This window comes from Diceros bicornis, chromosome 14 (genome assembly GCF_020826845.1).
Source record: "Diceros bicornis minor isolate mBicDic1 chromosome 14, mDicBic1.mat.cur, whole genome shotgun sequence".
Taxonomy (NCBI): domain Eukaryota; kingdom Metazoa; phylum Chordata; class Mammalia; order Perissodactyla; family Rhinocerotidae; genus Diceros; species Diceros bicornis.
Genome location: NC_080753.1, coordinates 29,624,105 through 29,640,298, shown reverse-complemented (window position 1 = coordinate 29,640,298; position 16,194 = coordinate 29,624,105). Strand labels below are relative to the sequence as shown.

Here is a 16,194-nt window from a genome sequence, read left to right as displayed (position 1 = left end):
GACACTCCCAGCACCTAGGGGGAAGGAGGGCCTCTGGGTAGGCTTAGCCAGAGGGGAAAGGGAGGGCCTCCCCAGCCAAGATTGGGGAAGGGAGTCATTGGGAGAGGGAACCACTGTGGTCCCAAATTGGTTGGGTCGCCCCTGCTGATAATGCAGACTGCCTAAGCCCAGCCACTGCTTGCTCCCACAGTATCTGGGCTCCATGTTGATCAAAGATCTGCGAGGGACAGAATCCACGCAAGACGCCTGTGCCAAGATGCGGGTAGGTTGTCCATGTGGGAAAGAGTGTGGGGATACTGGCTAGGACAGAAGGCATAAATGGGGGCACCAGCTGCAGCCACCTGGGCTCTGCCATGCTACCTAAGGAGTGGGGGAGGCTGGGGGCTGTGGGATCCAAGGGGCTTAGCCCTGAAAAGGGGCATTCACAGGGCCACCTCTTATTTCCTGTAGAAATCCACTGAGCACATGAAGAAGATCCCCACCATCATCCTGTCTATCACGTACAAAGGTGTCAAGTTCATCGATGCCTCCAACAAGGTGTGCTTCTCACAAGCACTGTTGGCGGGAAAGGACCCCTCTCCCCATCCCCCGCCAGCTGAGTATCTTCCCCAGAGTGTCCCTTCCCACCTCCTAGCCCAGGTGCTTGTCTCGCACATATCCTGAGCCCGGGGCCCTGACCTAGAGACAGCCGCAGCTCATCGTCCTCAGCGTGGATTCCATTGGGCCCACTTACCTGCTCACAGGCCTTTAATAAGCAAAGGACTCCCCTAGGCCCCACATTTGGGCCCCCACCTTCCTGATCTCCTTCCCTCCTTGTCCCCCCCTGGAGGGCAGAAGGCACTGGAGAGCTGGTAGCTGGATGTGAACATTTTACTCCCTCAGTTGCCATGGTCAAGGGTCGGGACCCCAAACCTAAATCAGGCAAGGTTAGACCCTGCCCCTCACTCCCACCAAAACAAAAAACAGTAGTAGTGTTTGGCTGATGCCCTGGGCTGGAACAAAGAAAGGTGGTGATGGTGAATGGGCTAAGTTGTGCCCTGAGGGAGCCCGAGAATTCCAGACCCTGCTTTCCCCAGCAGAACATCATCGCGGAGCATGAGATCCGGAACATTTCCTGTGCGGCCCAGGACCCAGAGGACCTCTGTACCTTTGCCTACATCACCAAGGACCTGCAGACCAGCCACCACTACTGCCATGTCTTCAGCACAGTGGATGTGGTGGGTGGAGTCCTGCAGCTGGGCACAGCTGGAGGGGGCCCTGCATTGAGATGGCTGTAGTGTAGTCCTGTCCTGGTACCTGGTTGGCACTTAGCAAATGTTTGGTTCATAAGTGAAGCCCCAGCAGTCACCCAGTCCAGTCCTTTATACAGCAATGAGACTGAAGCACGGAGGAGAACAAGTGGCCAGTCCACGGTTCTAGTAACAGAGGTTTTCCTGCTTCTAGCTGAGTGTTTGTTAGGTCAGCCAAGGCCCTTGTCTCCCTTAGACTATTTGTCAACCTACTACCCTAACTCCCCAACCCCTGAGCTGGGCAGTCTCCCTGAAATGCCCTTTACCTCCCTCTTGGGGGCAGCAGTGCCCTCCTGGCAATAGATTTTCTTTCAGATTCCTGCTCAGGCTGGGCTCTGGAGCCACTGGGCCGAGGGGAGCTGTCACACATGCTGCCCACAGACTGTGGGCAAGCAAAGACGACAGCTGGTGCAGCAGGGACTCCCTCTGCCCTGAGACAGGGCCCCAGGCCATCTCCTCACCCCCAGACTTTTGTCCAGGTCCCTGTAGCCCTCAGGGAGAGTAGCTAGTTCCCAAATCTCTGTGGCTTCTGGAACATAGAGGGCTCAGGCATTCCTGGCCCCGGGACCACAGTGCTGGCTCTGGGCCTGGCATCAACTGGCTCTGCCACTTGCTAGCTGTGTGACCTTAGAAACTTCACCTCTCCCTGGCTCCTCATCTGTCAAGGGGATATAATGTGACCAACCTTGCAGGGTTGTTTTGAAGATTAAGTGAGGGAACCCACCCACTACTTGTCATTCCTGGCACTTTTACCTGTAGCTGATATTTTCCATGTCAGTCAGTTCTGCTGTAACACAGAGTATGTGCTCCTAAAGATGGCCGTGCGATGCAAACCCACACCATAACACCAGGGTCTACAGGGAAGGGCGGCTGGGGCCCAGCACTTGGCGACTTTGTCAGTGACACGTTAAAAAAGAGACAGGAACCAATAAACACACTAGCACTGTCTTATTCATATTAAATGGTTAAGAAATATATAAATACTGTAATAAACATGGCACTCGACCTTGACAGAGACTTGAAATTGGTTGTGGGCGTGTGCCTGCACTCCCGCCAGCCTGTGTGCGAGAGGAAGAGAACGAGAGAGAGCTAGAAAGAGAGAGAAACAGAACAGAGAGGAGCACTACAGAATAGAGGGACAGGAAAGGGGCAGGGTGCGGGGCCACACAGTCGGGTGGCCCTTGGAAGGGTTGTAGCTAGTGCGTTATCGTGATGCGGTGGAATCCAGTGGAAAGTTGAGATACCAGGTGTGGCTGGGTGGCTCACTGTCCTCTGACTGGTCATGTTGTATGTATTCCCAGGTGACTTGGTCAGCGGGGTGCAGTTGTTGCATTCACCTGGTGTTTCTCTCTGACAAAATCATGCAAGAGGAAACAAAATGTGTGTTATGCTCAGAATGTTCCCTAATGTATCAGTCATCTTGGGACAAACTTGTGTTTTCAAAACAAATGTTCTAGCAGAATGGACTGTACTCGTTACCTGTCTTGCCTGTGCTCAGGGGTGTAAGGCCAGGGCAGGTTTAGAGAAGAGGATGAGGTGGCTCCTCAGTCCCACGTGCTTAAGTTGTGCTCTGTTTCCTCCCAGAACCTGACCTACGAGATCATCCTGACGCTGGGGCAGGCATTCGAGGTGGCCTATCAGCTGGCCCTGCAGGCTCAGAAGTCCAGGCCCGGGGTGGCCTCTGCAGCTGAGATGATTGAAACAAAATCTTCCAAACCGGTGCCTAAGCCTCGGGTCGGCACGAGGAAGTCAGCAGTACGTGGGCCCCAGTCGCCAAGATTCCCCATCCCCCTGATCCTGGGATTCGAGGGCGTGGGGTGGAGCCAGGCACAAAGAGGGTCTTCTCACACTTCATACAGCTGGCCCCTCAGGAAACAGCCCTGTTAATTAGGCGCCTGCCATGGAGGTCCTCACCCAGGAGGGCAGCAGCCCTCTAAGCTGAGGTGGGCAGCTGCTCATCCCCGGGCCGCCTGCTCCCTCCATTGCCAGGCTCCCCAGGGCCTTGGCATCACGGGGCTGTAGAGAGCACAGCCTGCAGGCAAGCCCCCGGTAACGTCGCCCCGTGTCTGTGTCTGCTTTGCTCTGCACCCTAGGTGCCGCTGTCCCCTGATAGTCGCTGTTGTTACTGTCACACCTGCACCACCCATCGTCCTTCTTACCTACCGCTGCCGTCTGTTAGTCCTGGAGTCAAGGTCTTTACACCACCTGCTGTCTGTGTGTCAATCTCCCCGAAGCGACCGTGAGCTTTCTGAGACTCTCGTGGCCTCTCCCTCTCTGCCTGCGTGACATTCTTTCCTGAGCTGCCCTCCTGCCATTCCTGTGTGTGCTTTAGTTTTCTGTTTTTCTGCTGTGTGTCCTCCTCTTCCCAGAGGTCTGGGGCATCCGCTGTGGTCTTGCCCAGGGTGCGCTCTCTGGCCCTGCCAGAGGGACCTGAGGCTTGGAGTTTCCAAACCCCTGACCCCCTTCTTGCCACTGTGAACAGGTTTGGGGCTTAGAGCATGATGCTTAGGCAGGGCAGGGCTCCTTTAACTGAGCTGCTCCAAGAAATCTCTGGGGGAAGTTGCCCCTGGTAAGGCCCAGAGGCGGCCCTCCCATGATGCTCCAGGGAGGGTGTCACTTCTGTCACCCCACCCCCAGAGAGCTTGCTCTTTGGCTAAGGAGAACAAGGGCTGCCCATCCTGGGATACTGACACCAGCATGGCCTGGTGCGGGGTGGAAGGGAAAGCTGGGCCCTCTTGCCCCCTGACAGGCACAACATTCCCTGACTCTCCACCCTTCTTCCTTGGCAGCTGGAACCACCCGATATGGACCCAGATGCCCAGTCCCATGCCAGTGTTTCCTGGGTTGTGGACCCCAAACCAGACTCTAAGCGGAGCCTCAGCACCAAGTATGAGACCACTATCTTCTAACCACCCGCTCCCTGTCTCACTGTGCCTTGCCATCCGATCTTCCTGCTGTTCTCAACTCTCCTTCCAGCTGCTGACGCCAAGGCCCCACCCCCAATGGGACTGCTCTCCTCCTGGGCAGCAGCTCTAGACACTGCACACTCACAGCTTGTACCTAACACCACCGGACACTGTGAATTACCCCCTTGGGCGAGGACAGCTTGGGGGGGTGAGTTGCCTCTGAGGTGGGCTCCAGGGGGGCTAACGGGGCCCCGTTGCTCCCAGGAAGCCTCAGCGGGCAGGCACTGTGAATCCTGAGGGTAGGGCAGTCTTCGAGCAGAGTCCAAACAGCACCAGTGGCAGCTCCCTGGGCTCCCTGCCGGCTCTCCTCTCCTGTCTCCTATGCTGAGCCACAACTGGGTGCCGCTGCCAAGAGCTAGCTGTCTGCACCTTTCCTGACACAACCAACCACTGTGACACCTGGTGCCAGAATCCCCTTGCACTCCGCTCACAGCTGGCCTGCAGCCGTCCCTTTCTCCTCTGCTCTAAGGTGCTGGCCTCCCCCTGTGAGACCCTGAGCTCAGCGATGTGGCTTGACCAGGGTCAGACTGCTTTCTGTGAGGGCCCAGGGTCTGTGCCAGGCCCTTGGGCACGTGCCTGACTCCAAAGCATGGGGCTCTGAGCATCTGAACACCCATAGGCTGGCTTCACTCTGCTGGGGTTTCTTGATCCTAATGGGTCTTCCACTCTAAGGAATGGGATGGCATGTATGTGGTCAGCCCCTCATGTCTTCGCCAGTGAGTCACAAGGCTGGCTCTGGAGTCTAGCTCACCGAGGAGGAAGGCCTTCCTGTAGGACCCAGCAAGAGGGAGGCCTGTGCCCTGCACACACGGTACACCTTTCCTCATAGAACGGAGCTGCTCGAGGACAGGGACCTGGACTGAGCAACTGCCATTGTCCTCCAGGAACTTTCTGACACTTCTCCACAGTGTGGGGATCAAAGATAGTCAGCCATCACCCAGTCCCTTCCCTGATCAGCTGCCCTCAGCCTCTCAACTCCTCTGAGAGGGCAGGCTGTGCACTCTGTCACCTCAAAGCAGTTCAGCAGCTGGGATCTTGGAGTTGAGGCCTTGAAGAAGCCCCACGTTCTCTGGTGTGGGCATAGCAGCTTAGATGGCAGGAGACAGGAAGGCAGCAGTTCTGGTAGGAACCAGTGCAAACATAGCATAGTCCAGTAGAAAAGCCAGTAAGTTGCAACAAATACTTGAGAGTTGAAACCCAAGGTGATTAACCAGGGTGGGTGCTCCTGCCTGTCCTTGTGCCTTCTCGAGCAGACGCACTGAGCCAGAGGCGGCAGTGAGCCATGGGCGCTCGGAGCAGGCCACGGAGGGCGCTCAGGGGAGGCTGTGAGGGACTTCTGTCTGTTTCCAAGTTTCCTCTCAGTTTCCTCCACCTTGTGCAGGCCCCTTTGGTTAACCCTTTCCTCCCCCCATTGTGTTTGCTTCTGCCAAGCTGAGCCACTGAGGAACCAACTGTGCTGCGGAAATACAGACATGGGAGCACAGGCCCCCACCGCTGCCACCACCACCACTGTCTCACCTGCAGCTTTGAAGACCCAGGCCCAGCCTCTGCCCATAGGACCTCCTCTCAGCTGCTTGGCCTGGACCTGCCACCACCAGGTCTTACAGAGCGAGCCTTGCCCTGGCTGCAGAGAAGCACTCCAGGCCTCTAGCAGATGAGACTGGAACTCCAGAGGGTCAAGAAGTGACTTGTCCAGAACATATTTTTAATAGAAAAAATTTTTTTTTTATAAAATGAACTTTAACACTCAGCTCAAACCTCTAGGTTAAACTGCCAATCTTTAGACAAATGGCCATAGGGTCAGAGGACAGGGGACCTGAGATGGGCTAAGAGGTCAGTCTATCCAGCCCCCGTGTCCATGGGATGGGCTCTTGGCGTGGTCTGGTAGGTCTGAAGAGAAGGCAGTGGCCTGCGGTGAATTAAAAGCAGCAGGTGCAAGGGGCAAAACTGAGTAGGTTTGTTAGAATCTGCTTTTCAAACCCATCCAAGTTAGTTGTTGTTCTTATGAACAGCACAACTTCTTGTCCCTGTCTAGAGCTGACACAGCTTTACAGCAGTAAGAACACAGCCTTAGAGGCACCTGGCAAAAGCAAAGGCTTCCGGTCCATTTCTGGGGTTCCAAATGTGAAGGTCCAGGGGCCAAATGGAGATGAGCGACCAGCTCCTGGTGCCATGAAGTCTGAGCCAGTGCCTGGAGCTCTGGGTTGCTTGCTGGGCTCTGGCCTGCCAGTGGTCAGAGCACTGCCCTGGGCGCTCTGGTGACCTCAGACTGCCTGAGTCGAGTCAGGAAGGAGGAAAAGCAGCTTTGTTTTGGGCATTAATGGGTAGGTTAGCTAAGACTGCTGCCTGCCAATCTGTGATGTCTCTAATCAGGTCTGTGTGTTCAGGACTCATTTTGATTCTCTGAATTATTGGTTTGACTGTTGTATTTTCAGCTGCTGAGCTCATCCCTGGCTCTAAGTCTAGAGAAGGCTAAATAAGGTGACAGTCAATTTGATTCTCCCCTAGTGTGGCCTTCAGGGCAGGCTGGCGTCCTGGTGCACCACTGCCGCTTAAGCCCTCTTGCTGGCTTGCTTTGCTTTTTTTTTTTTTTTTTTTTGTGAGGAGATCAGCCCTGAGCTAACATCCGCCAATCCTCCTCTTTTTTTTTTTTTTTGCTGAGGAAGACGGCCCTGGGCTAACATCAGTGCCTATCTTCCTCCACTTTATATGGGACGCCGCCACAGCATGGCCCACCAAGCAGTACTTCGGTGCGCGCCCGGGATCCGAACCAGCGAACCCCGGGCCGCCGCAGCGGAGCGCGCGCACCTAACCGCTTGCGCCACCGGGCCGGCCCCTGGCTTGCTTTGCTTTTTAAACTTAGGTTTCAAAGTTTTTTAACTTTGGTTCCTCCCCCTAGAGTATAATAGAAACAAAAGGACTAATTCCTGTGAGGCTGAGCCAGGTCAGCTGCTTGTCCAGTACCTTCCAGAGTAGGGAGCAGAGAGGAGCGTTTCCTCCTGTGGGTCACTCAGCAGACCCAAGGCCTTGCTGGCATGTGCAGTCTGGTCCCAGGATCAGTGTTCCAGGCTTTGACAGCACGTCTCTTTCCCAGCAAAGGTTGTGAATTAAAATTCTCTGCTGCTGTGTATGTGCGGGGAGAGTGCTCTTGGGCACACTCACAACCCCAGTGGTTGGCCAGAATTTGAAAGCAGGGCTGTGTCTTCCTCCTGCCTTGAGGCAGGACCCTGTGGGTTTCCTCTCTGCCGAGCTGCCCAGCACTGCAGACCCCGGGAGTCACCACCCTCTGGAGTAGAGGCAGCTGATCCTCCACTTCTCGGTACTAAACAAGGACCTCCACCCCTGGATGTTCGACTTCACCTTCTGCTTCTTCCAGGGCCCGGGAGGATTCCCGTCAGCTCCCGCTGTGCCGTGTCAGCCCCTGCTTTCTCCCAGCACTGACAAGGAAGCGTGAGGGGGTTGGGTCACTGGTGCTGCTCCTGCTGCAGTGCTCGTGCTGGTACCCTTCCTCCCTTCCTTCCTCCTGAGGAGGGCTGGGTCTCGTTGAGGTAGGCCCCTCTTGGTAGGTGGCAGGTCCCAAAGGAAAACTGTGTAGACACTACAATGAGCTCCTCAAGCTGTCTTTTTGTTTTCATTTTTGTCATATGTAGGTGTTCCTCCCCTTGAAGCTGCTATATCTTCTTTATTTATTCAGGGTGTTTTCATATTGGAAAGCCTTGGCTAGTCTGCTCTGGCTCTGCATTTTGCTTTGAGATTGGTTTATTTCTGGATAGTCAAGAAAGGAAAGGACTGAGTCTTTCTTTTTCACTCCTCCTCCAGGGCAGGTACTGTCCCTTCTCTAGAAAGGACTATTATAACTTCAAGGACAGGTGTCAAGTGGCAGAGCCCCGCTTCTGCATGTCTGAGTGTGGGCCACGCAGTGTGGCAGCCCTGTCGTTGCGTTTCTGAATCGTGCAGGAGCCTGTGTAGGCGAGACTTGAAATGGGGTCAGCACCTGTCCCGGCCGCAGGCTCTCTGCTCGCCTCCTTTCTGCTCACCAGCCACTCTGGGCAGGAGGACTTCCCTCCTGACAGGCTCTTCATCTGTTACGCCTCCACATCCCTCTTGGGCTTCAGCCTCAGATCTGGGGGGAGTTCCTGAGAAGCCTCAGGGTGAGCAGGCAGCAAGCATAGTTGCAGTCGTCACATTAGAAAGCTAGTCGGAGCTCTGTCAGTTTTTGAGATGCCCAAGCCTGCAGAAGGACTGTCAGATGCAGTTCACAGAAGTGTTGTTGCTAATGGTGTGGCAATGGGACTGAATTGTAATAAAAATGTTATTTAATCTTTGTATTTTGATACTTGAATGACTTCCCCTTTTATTTTACTGTACATATAATTGTTAATCTGTCCGATCTTGTCCAAATTACAGACATCTTGTGGTACCAAACATAACCAATCTGTGCAACAACATAGACTGACCTCACTACGTGAGCGAGAGTGTAAATATTCCTGGGCTTCCAGCTTTGGTTTTGTTATTTTCATAACTGTACAACCTAGAACAGACTGAATTAATAAATGAGAAGCGACATGAAACCAGCCTTACTTTTTGGAGTCTTTTAATTGGAAGGTTTCTTGATTTCTGGCAGAAGTGCGGGTACAGGCTTGGCGCTGGCTCTGGGTCGGGGTGAGTGTCCTGCTCCGCTTGGCTGGGATGAGTCTGGGGCTTCTGCTCTGTGTAGCAGTCTTCAGCAGGAGGGATTGTCCGAGTTAACCTGTTTAGGGGCAAGGGGCCACATTCTGGTTATCGCTACAGCTCCTCTGCCTCCTGGTCTGGGCTGGTCAACCCACAGGCATTTACTGAACGTCTGTGTACACAGCAGCATGGGGGATCGAGCGACGTGGGAGAAAAGTGTCTCCCTTAAGGACCTTAGTTTGATTGTGGAGGTTGGTTAAGTCTCAAAAATACCACAGCTACCTACCAGCCCAAAGCCATGCTGCGAGTCCTCCAGGACAGTCCCAGGGCTGTGGGGATCCAGAGGGATGGAGTGCTCCCAGAGCCGGGTGGTGGGGGGCGGGGGGGAGGCACAAATGACACTAGTGACCCCTTCACTGATTGAGCACCTGTGTTCCAAACCTGCTAGCAGCTTTGTCTCACTAGGCATTTGTCTCATGCCTAGTGTCTCAGCTAGGCATTTGTCTCACTAACCCTCACACCTTTCTGGGTAAGTATTCTCTCCACTTATAGAGAAGGAAACTGAGGCTCAGAAAGGTTAAAACACCTGCCTAGGGCCAGCTGGAGGAGACCTTAGAAACTGTCTAGTCCAGTGGCTTCAAGCTGTCCTCAGAGCCCCTGATCCCATGCCTGCTTCAACCCGAGGAGCCTAACACTGAACACTCTTATTCATGAGTTTCTGTGAAATACTCAATTTGTTAAAGGGTTTTAGAAGAGAATCACTGATCTAATGCAATACCCCAATTGTATGTATGTAGAAAACAGGGTTCACCATCCTCACCCCACCTTGCTCCCTGGCTTTGGCACCTCTTTTCTGTGCAGAAAAACGTTACAGCCAGAAGAGAAGGGTCTGGTCATAATTAGTGTCACTGTTCCTCTGGAACAGGGTACCAGGACACATTGCCACTATCATAATCCCTTTTGGTGCCACTCAGAAGCCTTACTGTGTGACTCTTATTCTGCCTAACCCCAGAACGCAGTGCTGATTGTGCCTCGGGGGCCTGATGGGTGGAGAGAGACAGACCAAGTCACACGGGGCACCCAGGCCTGCCATTGTGAGCCACAGGCAGTGCTACACCTGGCCAAATGGGAACCAGAGTTAAGAGAAGGGAGAGAATGGAAGGACTGGGAGGAGGAATGGGTTGGGGCAGCTTCAAAGAAGGGATGGATGGGATACAACTGCATCCATCCGCCCTGTCTCCACCCCTTACCTTTTCCCATGCCCTCTGACTCACTTTAGTCAGTGGTCTACAAACTGGTCTCCTCAGGACATGGAGGCAGAAAGAGCTATCAGGAGTCGGGCACTGCCTTTTGCTCTTGTGTCTTAGAATGCAGCATGAGGTGGACCCTCACAAGGCCTCTTCTATGTGCTGCTCTCTTGTCCCCATCAGGGGCACATTTCTGTCACACTCCCCCATGTCCTCACCAGTCCCCCCTTCACAGATGTTCTGTGGTCCAGGCGCCCAGGTAGCTGGGGCATTACCACTGTCGGCTGAGGCCGATTACCATTCAGCAGGGACCAGGCTACTGAAGAGACAGAACTTTGCAAACTGGAACACTTTCCAGGGCAGCTCACAACACCCTCGTCAGCCTTGGCCACCTCTGGCTTCCTACACCTAGTGGGTATCTAGGTGCCACCTGAATCCCAGCAGACAGGGACAGGCAGACTTTTCAGTATGTCACGCACTTCAAACCGTGTGGCTCACACAGCACAGCTGTCGTCAACTAACATCCAAGGAGACCAGAGGTTTGACTATCCGTTGCTCACGGCAGCCTCTAGGACTCTGACTGCTGCTGTCAGGACTCAGCTGTTAGGAACACTATTATAAACAAGCATTTACCAAATTAAAGAATTTCCCTAACACCATAAAATATTTATTATCCAGTAAATGGAGCTGGGACAACTGGGTAGCCATGGGGGGGATGGGAACGGTGCAGGGCAAGTCCTATTCCTACTTACACTAAAATAAATTCCAGATGGCTCACATACTTAAGTGTAAAAAAAATTAAACCCCAACAAAGCTAGAAGAAAATGGGAGACTTTTTTTTTTTTTCATAATCTTGGTATGAGAAAGGCCTTTCCAAGCATGTTACAAAACTCTGGATCCATTTCTTTAAAGATTAATATATTTGACTATATAAAAATCAAACATTTCTGCATAGTAAAATACACCATTAAAAAAAAGAAACAATTTAAAATAATGTTTGCACCACATGTAACAAAGCACAGCTTGATAATAGCTATCAAAAAAAAGTACACTGGAGGGGCCGGCCCTGTGGCATAGCGGTTAAGTTCGCAGGCTCTGCTTCAGCGGCCTGGGGTTCGCAGGTTCAGGTCCTGGGCGCGGACCTAGGCACTGCTCATTAAGCCGTGCTGTGGCAGGTGTCCCATATCAAGTAGAGGAAGATGGGCATGGATGTTAGCCCAGGGCCAGTCTTCCTCCGCAACAAGAGGATGATTGCCAACGGATGTTAGCTCAGGGCTAATCTTCACAAAAAAAAGTACACTGGACCTTCTGCTTCCAGAAAGATCAAGTAGACGTACCTACTTGTCCCCATTCTTCTCGCTGGGTACAATGAAAACCCCTGGCAGAAACCAATGGGCACAGACAAAGCCCAAACAAAAGCCTGCTCTCTGTAGCCAAAGGACTGGAAAAGGGGCAGCCTAGCAAGACAGAAAGATTTTACACACTAACCACTCTACTCCATCCAAATACCACAGGAAAACAAAATGGTGACCCCACCACTACCTAGGCCAGCCAAAGGTGAAGTGGGGAGCCTAGACTTCCGCCCTCACCATGCTGTAATGCCCTCACCCAACACTCCCATTGGGGTGCTGTCAGAGGAGGCCTGGTGGAGAGAACTCTCACCATTGCCCGGCAGTAACAAGGCTGCTCCTGAAAAATACAAGAACCAAAATTAAAATCTCAGTGGATGGGCTCAACAGCAGAATGGATAGGAAAGAGACAGAACCCAAAAACTGGAAGATAGAACACTAGAAATTACCCACTTGTAACAACAGAAATTGATTGAAAAAAAAATGGAGCAAGTCTCAGGGACCTGTGGGATTATAACAAAAGATCAAACATTTGTGTCAGTGGAGTCGCAGAAAGAGAGGAGAAAGGGAGTGGGGCTGAAAAAGTACTCCACAAAATAATGGCTGAAAACTTACCAAATTTGGCAAGATATGTAAACCTACAGATTCAAGAAGCTAAGCATACCCCAAACCAGATAAAAGAAATCCATGCCAAGATACATCATAATTAAACTTCAGAAAATTAAAGACAAAAAATTCTTGAAAGCAGTGAGAGAAAAATGACACCTTACCTTTAGGGGAAAAGTAATTTGAATGACAGTGGGTTTCTCAGCAGAACTGTGGAGGCCAGAAGAAAGTAGTAGGATATTTTTCACGTGCTGAAAGAAAAGACCTGTGAACTCAGAATCCTATACCCTATGAAAATATTCTTCAGGAATGAAGAGGAATCAAGACATTCTCAGATGAAAAAAAACTAAGGGACTTAGTCACCAGCAGACCCACGCTAAAAGACTGGTGAAAAAGTTTTCTAAATAGGAAATGATAAAAAAGGGAACCTTGGAACATCAGGAAAAATGAACGAACATTAAGCAAAAATATGGGTACATACAACAGACTTTCCTTCTCCTCTTGAGTTTTCTAAATTATGTTTGCTGGTTGAAGCAAAAATTATAACAGTCTAATGTGGTTCTAAATGCATGTAGAGGAAATATTTAAGACAATTATCTTTTAAATGGGGAGGGTAAAGGGTTGTAAAGAGAGGTAAGGTTTCTATATTTTACTCGAACTGATAAATGATGACACCAGTAAGCTGTGGCAAGTTGTATATGTAGGTTATACCTAGAGCAAACACTAAAAAAGTTATGCAAGGAGAAAACACAAAACACTACAGATGAATTGAAATGGAATTAAAAAATTTTTTTCAAGTAACTCACAGGGAGATAGGAAAAAGAATAGAGAAAAGAAAATATAGAATAACTAGAAAACAAAAATAAATGCCAAACTTAAGCCCTACCATATCATAATTATACTAAATTTAAATGATCTAACACACCAATTAAAAAGACAGATTGGCAGAGTAGATTAAAAACATGAACCAACTATATGCTATCTACAAGAAACTCACCTCAAATAACAATACAGGCAGGCTGAAAATAAAAAGGTGGGAAAAGATATATAATGCAAACATTAATTGAAGGAAAGCGGGAGTGGCTATATTAATATCTCACAAAGTGGACTTCAGAACAAAGAAAATTACAAGAGAGGGAGGCATTATATAATGATAAAAGGGTCAATCCACCAAGAAGACATATCAATCCTAAATGTACCTAACAACAGAGCTGTAAAATATGTGAGGCAAAAACTGACCAAACTGAAAAGGGAAATACAGGGACACCTCCAAGACATTGCAGGTTTGGTTCTAGACCACTGTAATAAAGCAAATATCACAATAAAGCAAGTCAGATAAATTTTTTGGTTTCCCAGTGCATATAAAAGTTATGTTTACACTATATTGTAGTCTATTAAGTGTGCAATAGCATTATGTCTTAAAAAATGTATATATCATAATTAGAAAATACTTCATTGCTAAAAAATGCTAACCATCATCTAAGCCTTCAATAAGTTGTAATCTTTCTGCTGGTGGAGGGTCTTGTAAAGAATGCTATATCTGTGAAGTGCAATAAAGCACAGTATGCCAGTAGACAAATCCACAAATGCTACAAACTGAACTGTCCCTCCAAAATTCATATCTTGAAGCCCTAACCCCCAATGCAACTATATTTGGAGACAGGGTTTTTAGAAGGTAATTACGGTTAAATGAGGTCATAGGGGTGAGATCCTAATTCAGTAGGATTGCTGGCCTTACAAGAAGAGGAAGAGAGAGAGAAATCTGTCTGTCTCTTGACACAGGCACTGAGAAAAGGCCATGTGAGGACACAGCAAGAAGGCGACCGTCTATAAGCCAGGAAGAGTCCTCACCAGAAACTGACCCTGTTGGACCTTGATCTGGGACTTTCCAGCCTCCACAACAGTGAGAAAAATACATTTCTATGGTATATTGTTATGGCAGCCTGAGCAGACTAATACAACAAATATAGCTGGAGACTTCAACTCAATTGGAGACTCTGTCAACAACTGATAGAACAACTAGAGAGAAAATCAGCAAGGATACAGAAGAACTCAACACCACCACCAACCAGCAGGATCTCACTGGCATTTACAGAACACTCTGGCCAACAAGAGCAGAATGCACATTTTTTTCGAGTGCCCATGGAACATATCCCAAGATGGATCATATCCTGGGCCATAAAACAAAGCTCAACAAATTTAAATGAATTAAAATCATACATAGTGTGTTCTTGAACCACAAGAGATTCAAAGTAGAAATCACTAACAGAAAGATAACAGTAAATTCTCTAAACACTTGTAAACAAACACACTTCTAAATAATCCATGAGTCAAAGAGAATATCAAGGGAAATCAAAATGTACATTAAACTGAATGAAAATGAATATACAACATATGAAAATTTGTGGGACAAGGTAAAGTAGTGCTGAGAAGGAAATTCATAGCAGTAAATGCATACATTGGAAAAGAGGAAAAGACTTAAATCAATCGATCTAGACCGCTACCCTCAAGAATCTCAAAAAAGAAGAGCAAAATAAACCCGAAGGAAGGAAATAATAAAGATAAAAGCAAAAGTCAATGAAAATGAAAACAGAAAATAGGAAAATATCAATGAAACAAAGAGCTTGTTTTATGAAATGATCAATAAAATTAACAAACCTATAGCCAACTGACAAAGAAAAAGACAGAAGCAATAGATTACCAAAGGTATCAGGAATGAAACAACGGCTATCACTACAGACCCTGCAGACATCAAAAGGATAATAAGAGAATACTGTCCACAACTCTACACAAATAAATTTGACAACTTAGTCAAAATAGACCAATTCCTTAAAAAACATACACTACCACAACTCACCCAATGTGAAACAGATAATTTGAGTAGCACTAAAAATACTGAATCCATAATTAAAAAATAAAAATCTCTAAGCCCAGATGATTTCACTGGAGAATCTACCAAATGTTTAAAGAAGAATTAACAACAATTCTATACAATCTGATCCAGAAAACAGAAGAGGATGAACCCTTCCTAATTCATTCATACTATGAGCTAGTATTACTCTGATGCCAAGACCAACAAAGAAAGTACAAAAACAGAAAACTACAGACCAATATCCCTCATGAATATAGGCACAAAAAATCCTTAACAAAAGATTACCCAGTAGAATTCAAATATATATAAAAATAATTATATATCACGACCAAGTGGAGTTCATTTCAGGGATGCAAGGCTGGTCAATATTTGAAGATCAATGTAATCCAACATAACAACAACCTAAAGAAGAAAAATCACATTATTTTATCAATTTATGCAGGAAAAAAATTAATAAAATTCAACACCATTCATGATAAAAACTCTCAGAAAAATGGAAATAGAGGGTGAATAATAGCTCCCTAAAGATGTCCACATCCTAATCAACAGAACCCGTGAATATGTTACAATACATGGCAAAGGATACTTTGCAAATGTGACTAAATCAAAGATCTCGAGATGGGGAGATTATCCCGAATTATCCAGAAAGGCCAAAGGTAAACATAGGGTTATTAAAGGGGGAGGGAGGAGGGTAAAAGTGAGAGGAGATATGACTGAAGCAAAGGTTGTAGTGATGGAGAAAGGGGCTACCAGCCAAGGAATGTGCACAGTCTCTAGAAGCTAGAAAAGTCAACGAAACATTCTTCTTTGTAGTAGGCTGAATGATGGCCACCCAAAGATATTAGGTCCTAATTCCCAGAACCTTTATTAGTTCTGGGAACTAATAAGAAACGTTACTTTATTAGTTTTCTAGGGCTGCCATAACAAAGCACAAACTAGGTGGCTTAAACAGACAATAAATGTGTTTTATTTGAAGGCTAGAAGTCTGAAATCAAGGTATCAGTAGAGTTAGTTCCTTCTGAGGACTATGAGGGAGAATCTATTCCATGTTTCTTTTCTAGTTTCTGGTAGCTTCATGTGACCCTTAGCTTGTAGATGGCGTTTTCCTTGAGTCTTTAGATTATTGTGTCTATCTCTTCATATGGCACATGTCTTTTCATAAAGACACTAGTCAGATTGGATTAAGAACCCACT

General features: G+C 48.6%; 2 protein-coding genes across 9 annotated transcripts in view; one reads left to right on the top strand and one right to left on the bottom strand.

The window, feature by feature from the left end:
- The window catches only part of ANKS1A (ankyrin repeat and sterile alpha motif domain containing 1A), a 183,655-nt gene extending 176,821 nt beyond the window's left edge, over nt 1-6,834 (top strand). For 4 of the 7 annotated variants that reach the window (XM_058554559.1, XM_058554553.1, XM_058554557.1 and 1 more), the window contains 5 exons: nt 191-262; nt 451-537; nt 1,077-1,217; nt 2,874-3,044; nt 4,079-6,834. In XM_058554559.1, coding sequence (XP_058410542.1) covers nt 191-262; nt 451-537; nt 1,077-1,217; nt 2,874-3,044; nt 4,079-4,198 — 591 coding nt within the window. In that variant the 3' untranslated portion in view covers nt 4,199-6,834. The remainder of the gene's footprint in view (nt 1-190; nt 263-450; nt 538-1,076; nt 1,218-2,873; nt 3,045-4,078) is intronic. The other 3 variants (XM_058554558.1, XM_058554554.1, XM_058554556.1) reach the window with 2 other exon arrangements.
- Nucleotides 6,835-7,097: 263 nt separating this feature from the next.
- Nucleotides 7,098-16,194, bottom strand: part of TCP11 (t-complex 11) — a 35,086-nt gene continuing 25,989 nt past the window's right edge. Inside the window, exon 8 of one of the 2 annotated variants that reach the window (XM_058554542.1) lies at nt 7,098-9,005. In XM_058554542.1, coding sequence (XP_058410525.1) covers nt 8,717-9,005 — 289 coding nt within the window. In that variant the 3' untranslated portion in view covers nt 7,098-8,716. The remainder of the gene's footprint in view (nt 9,006-16,194) is intronic. The other variant, XM_058554549.1, reaches the window with a different exon arrangement.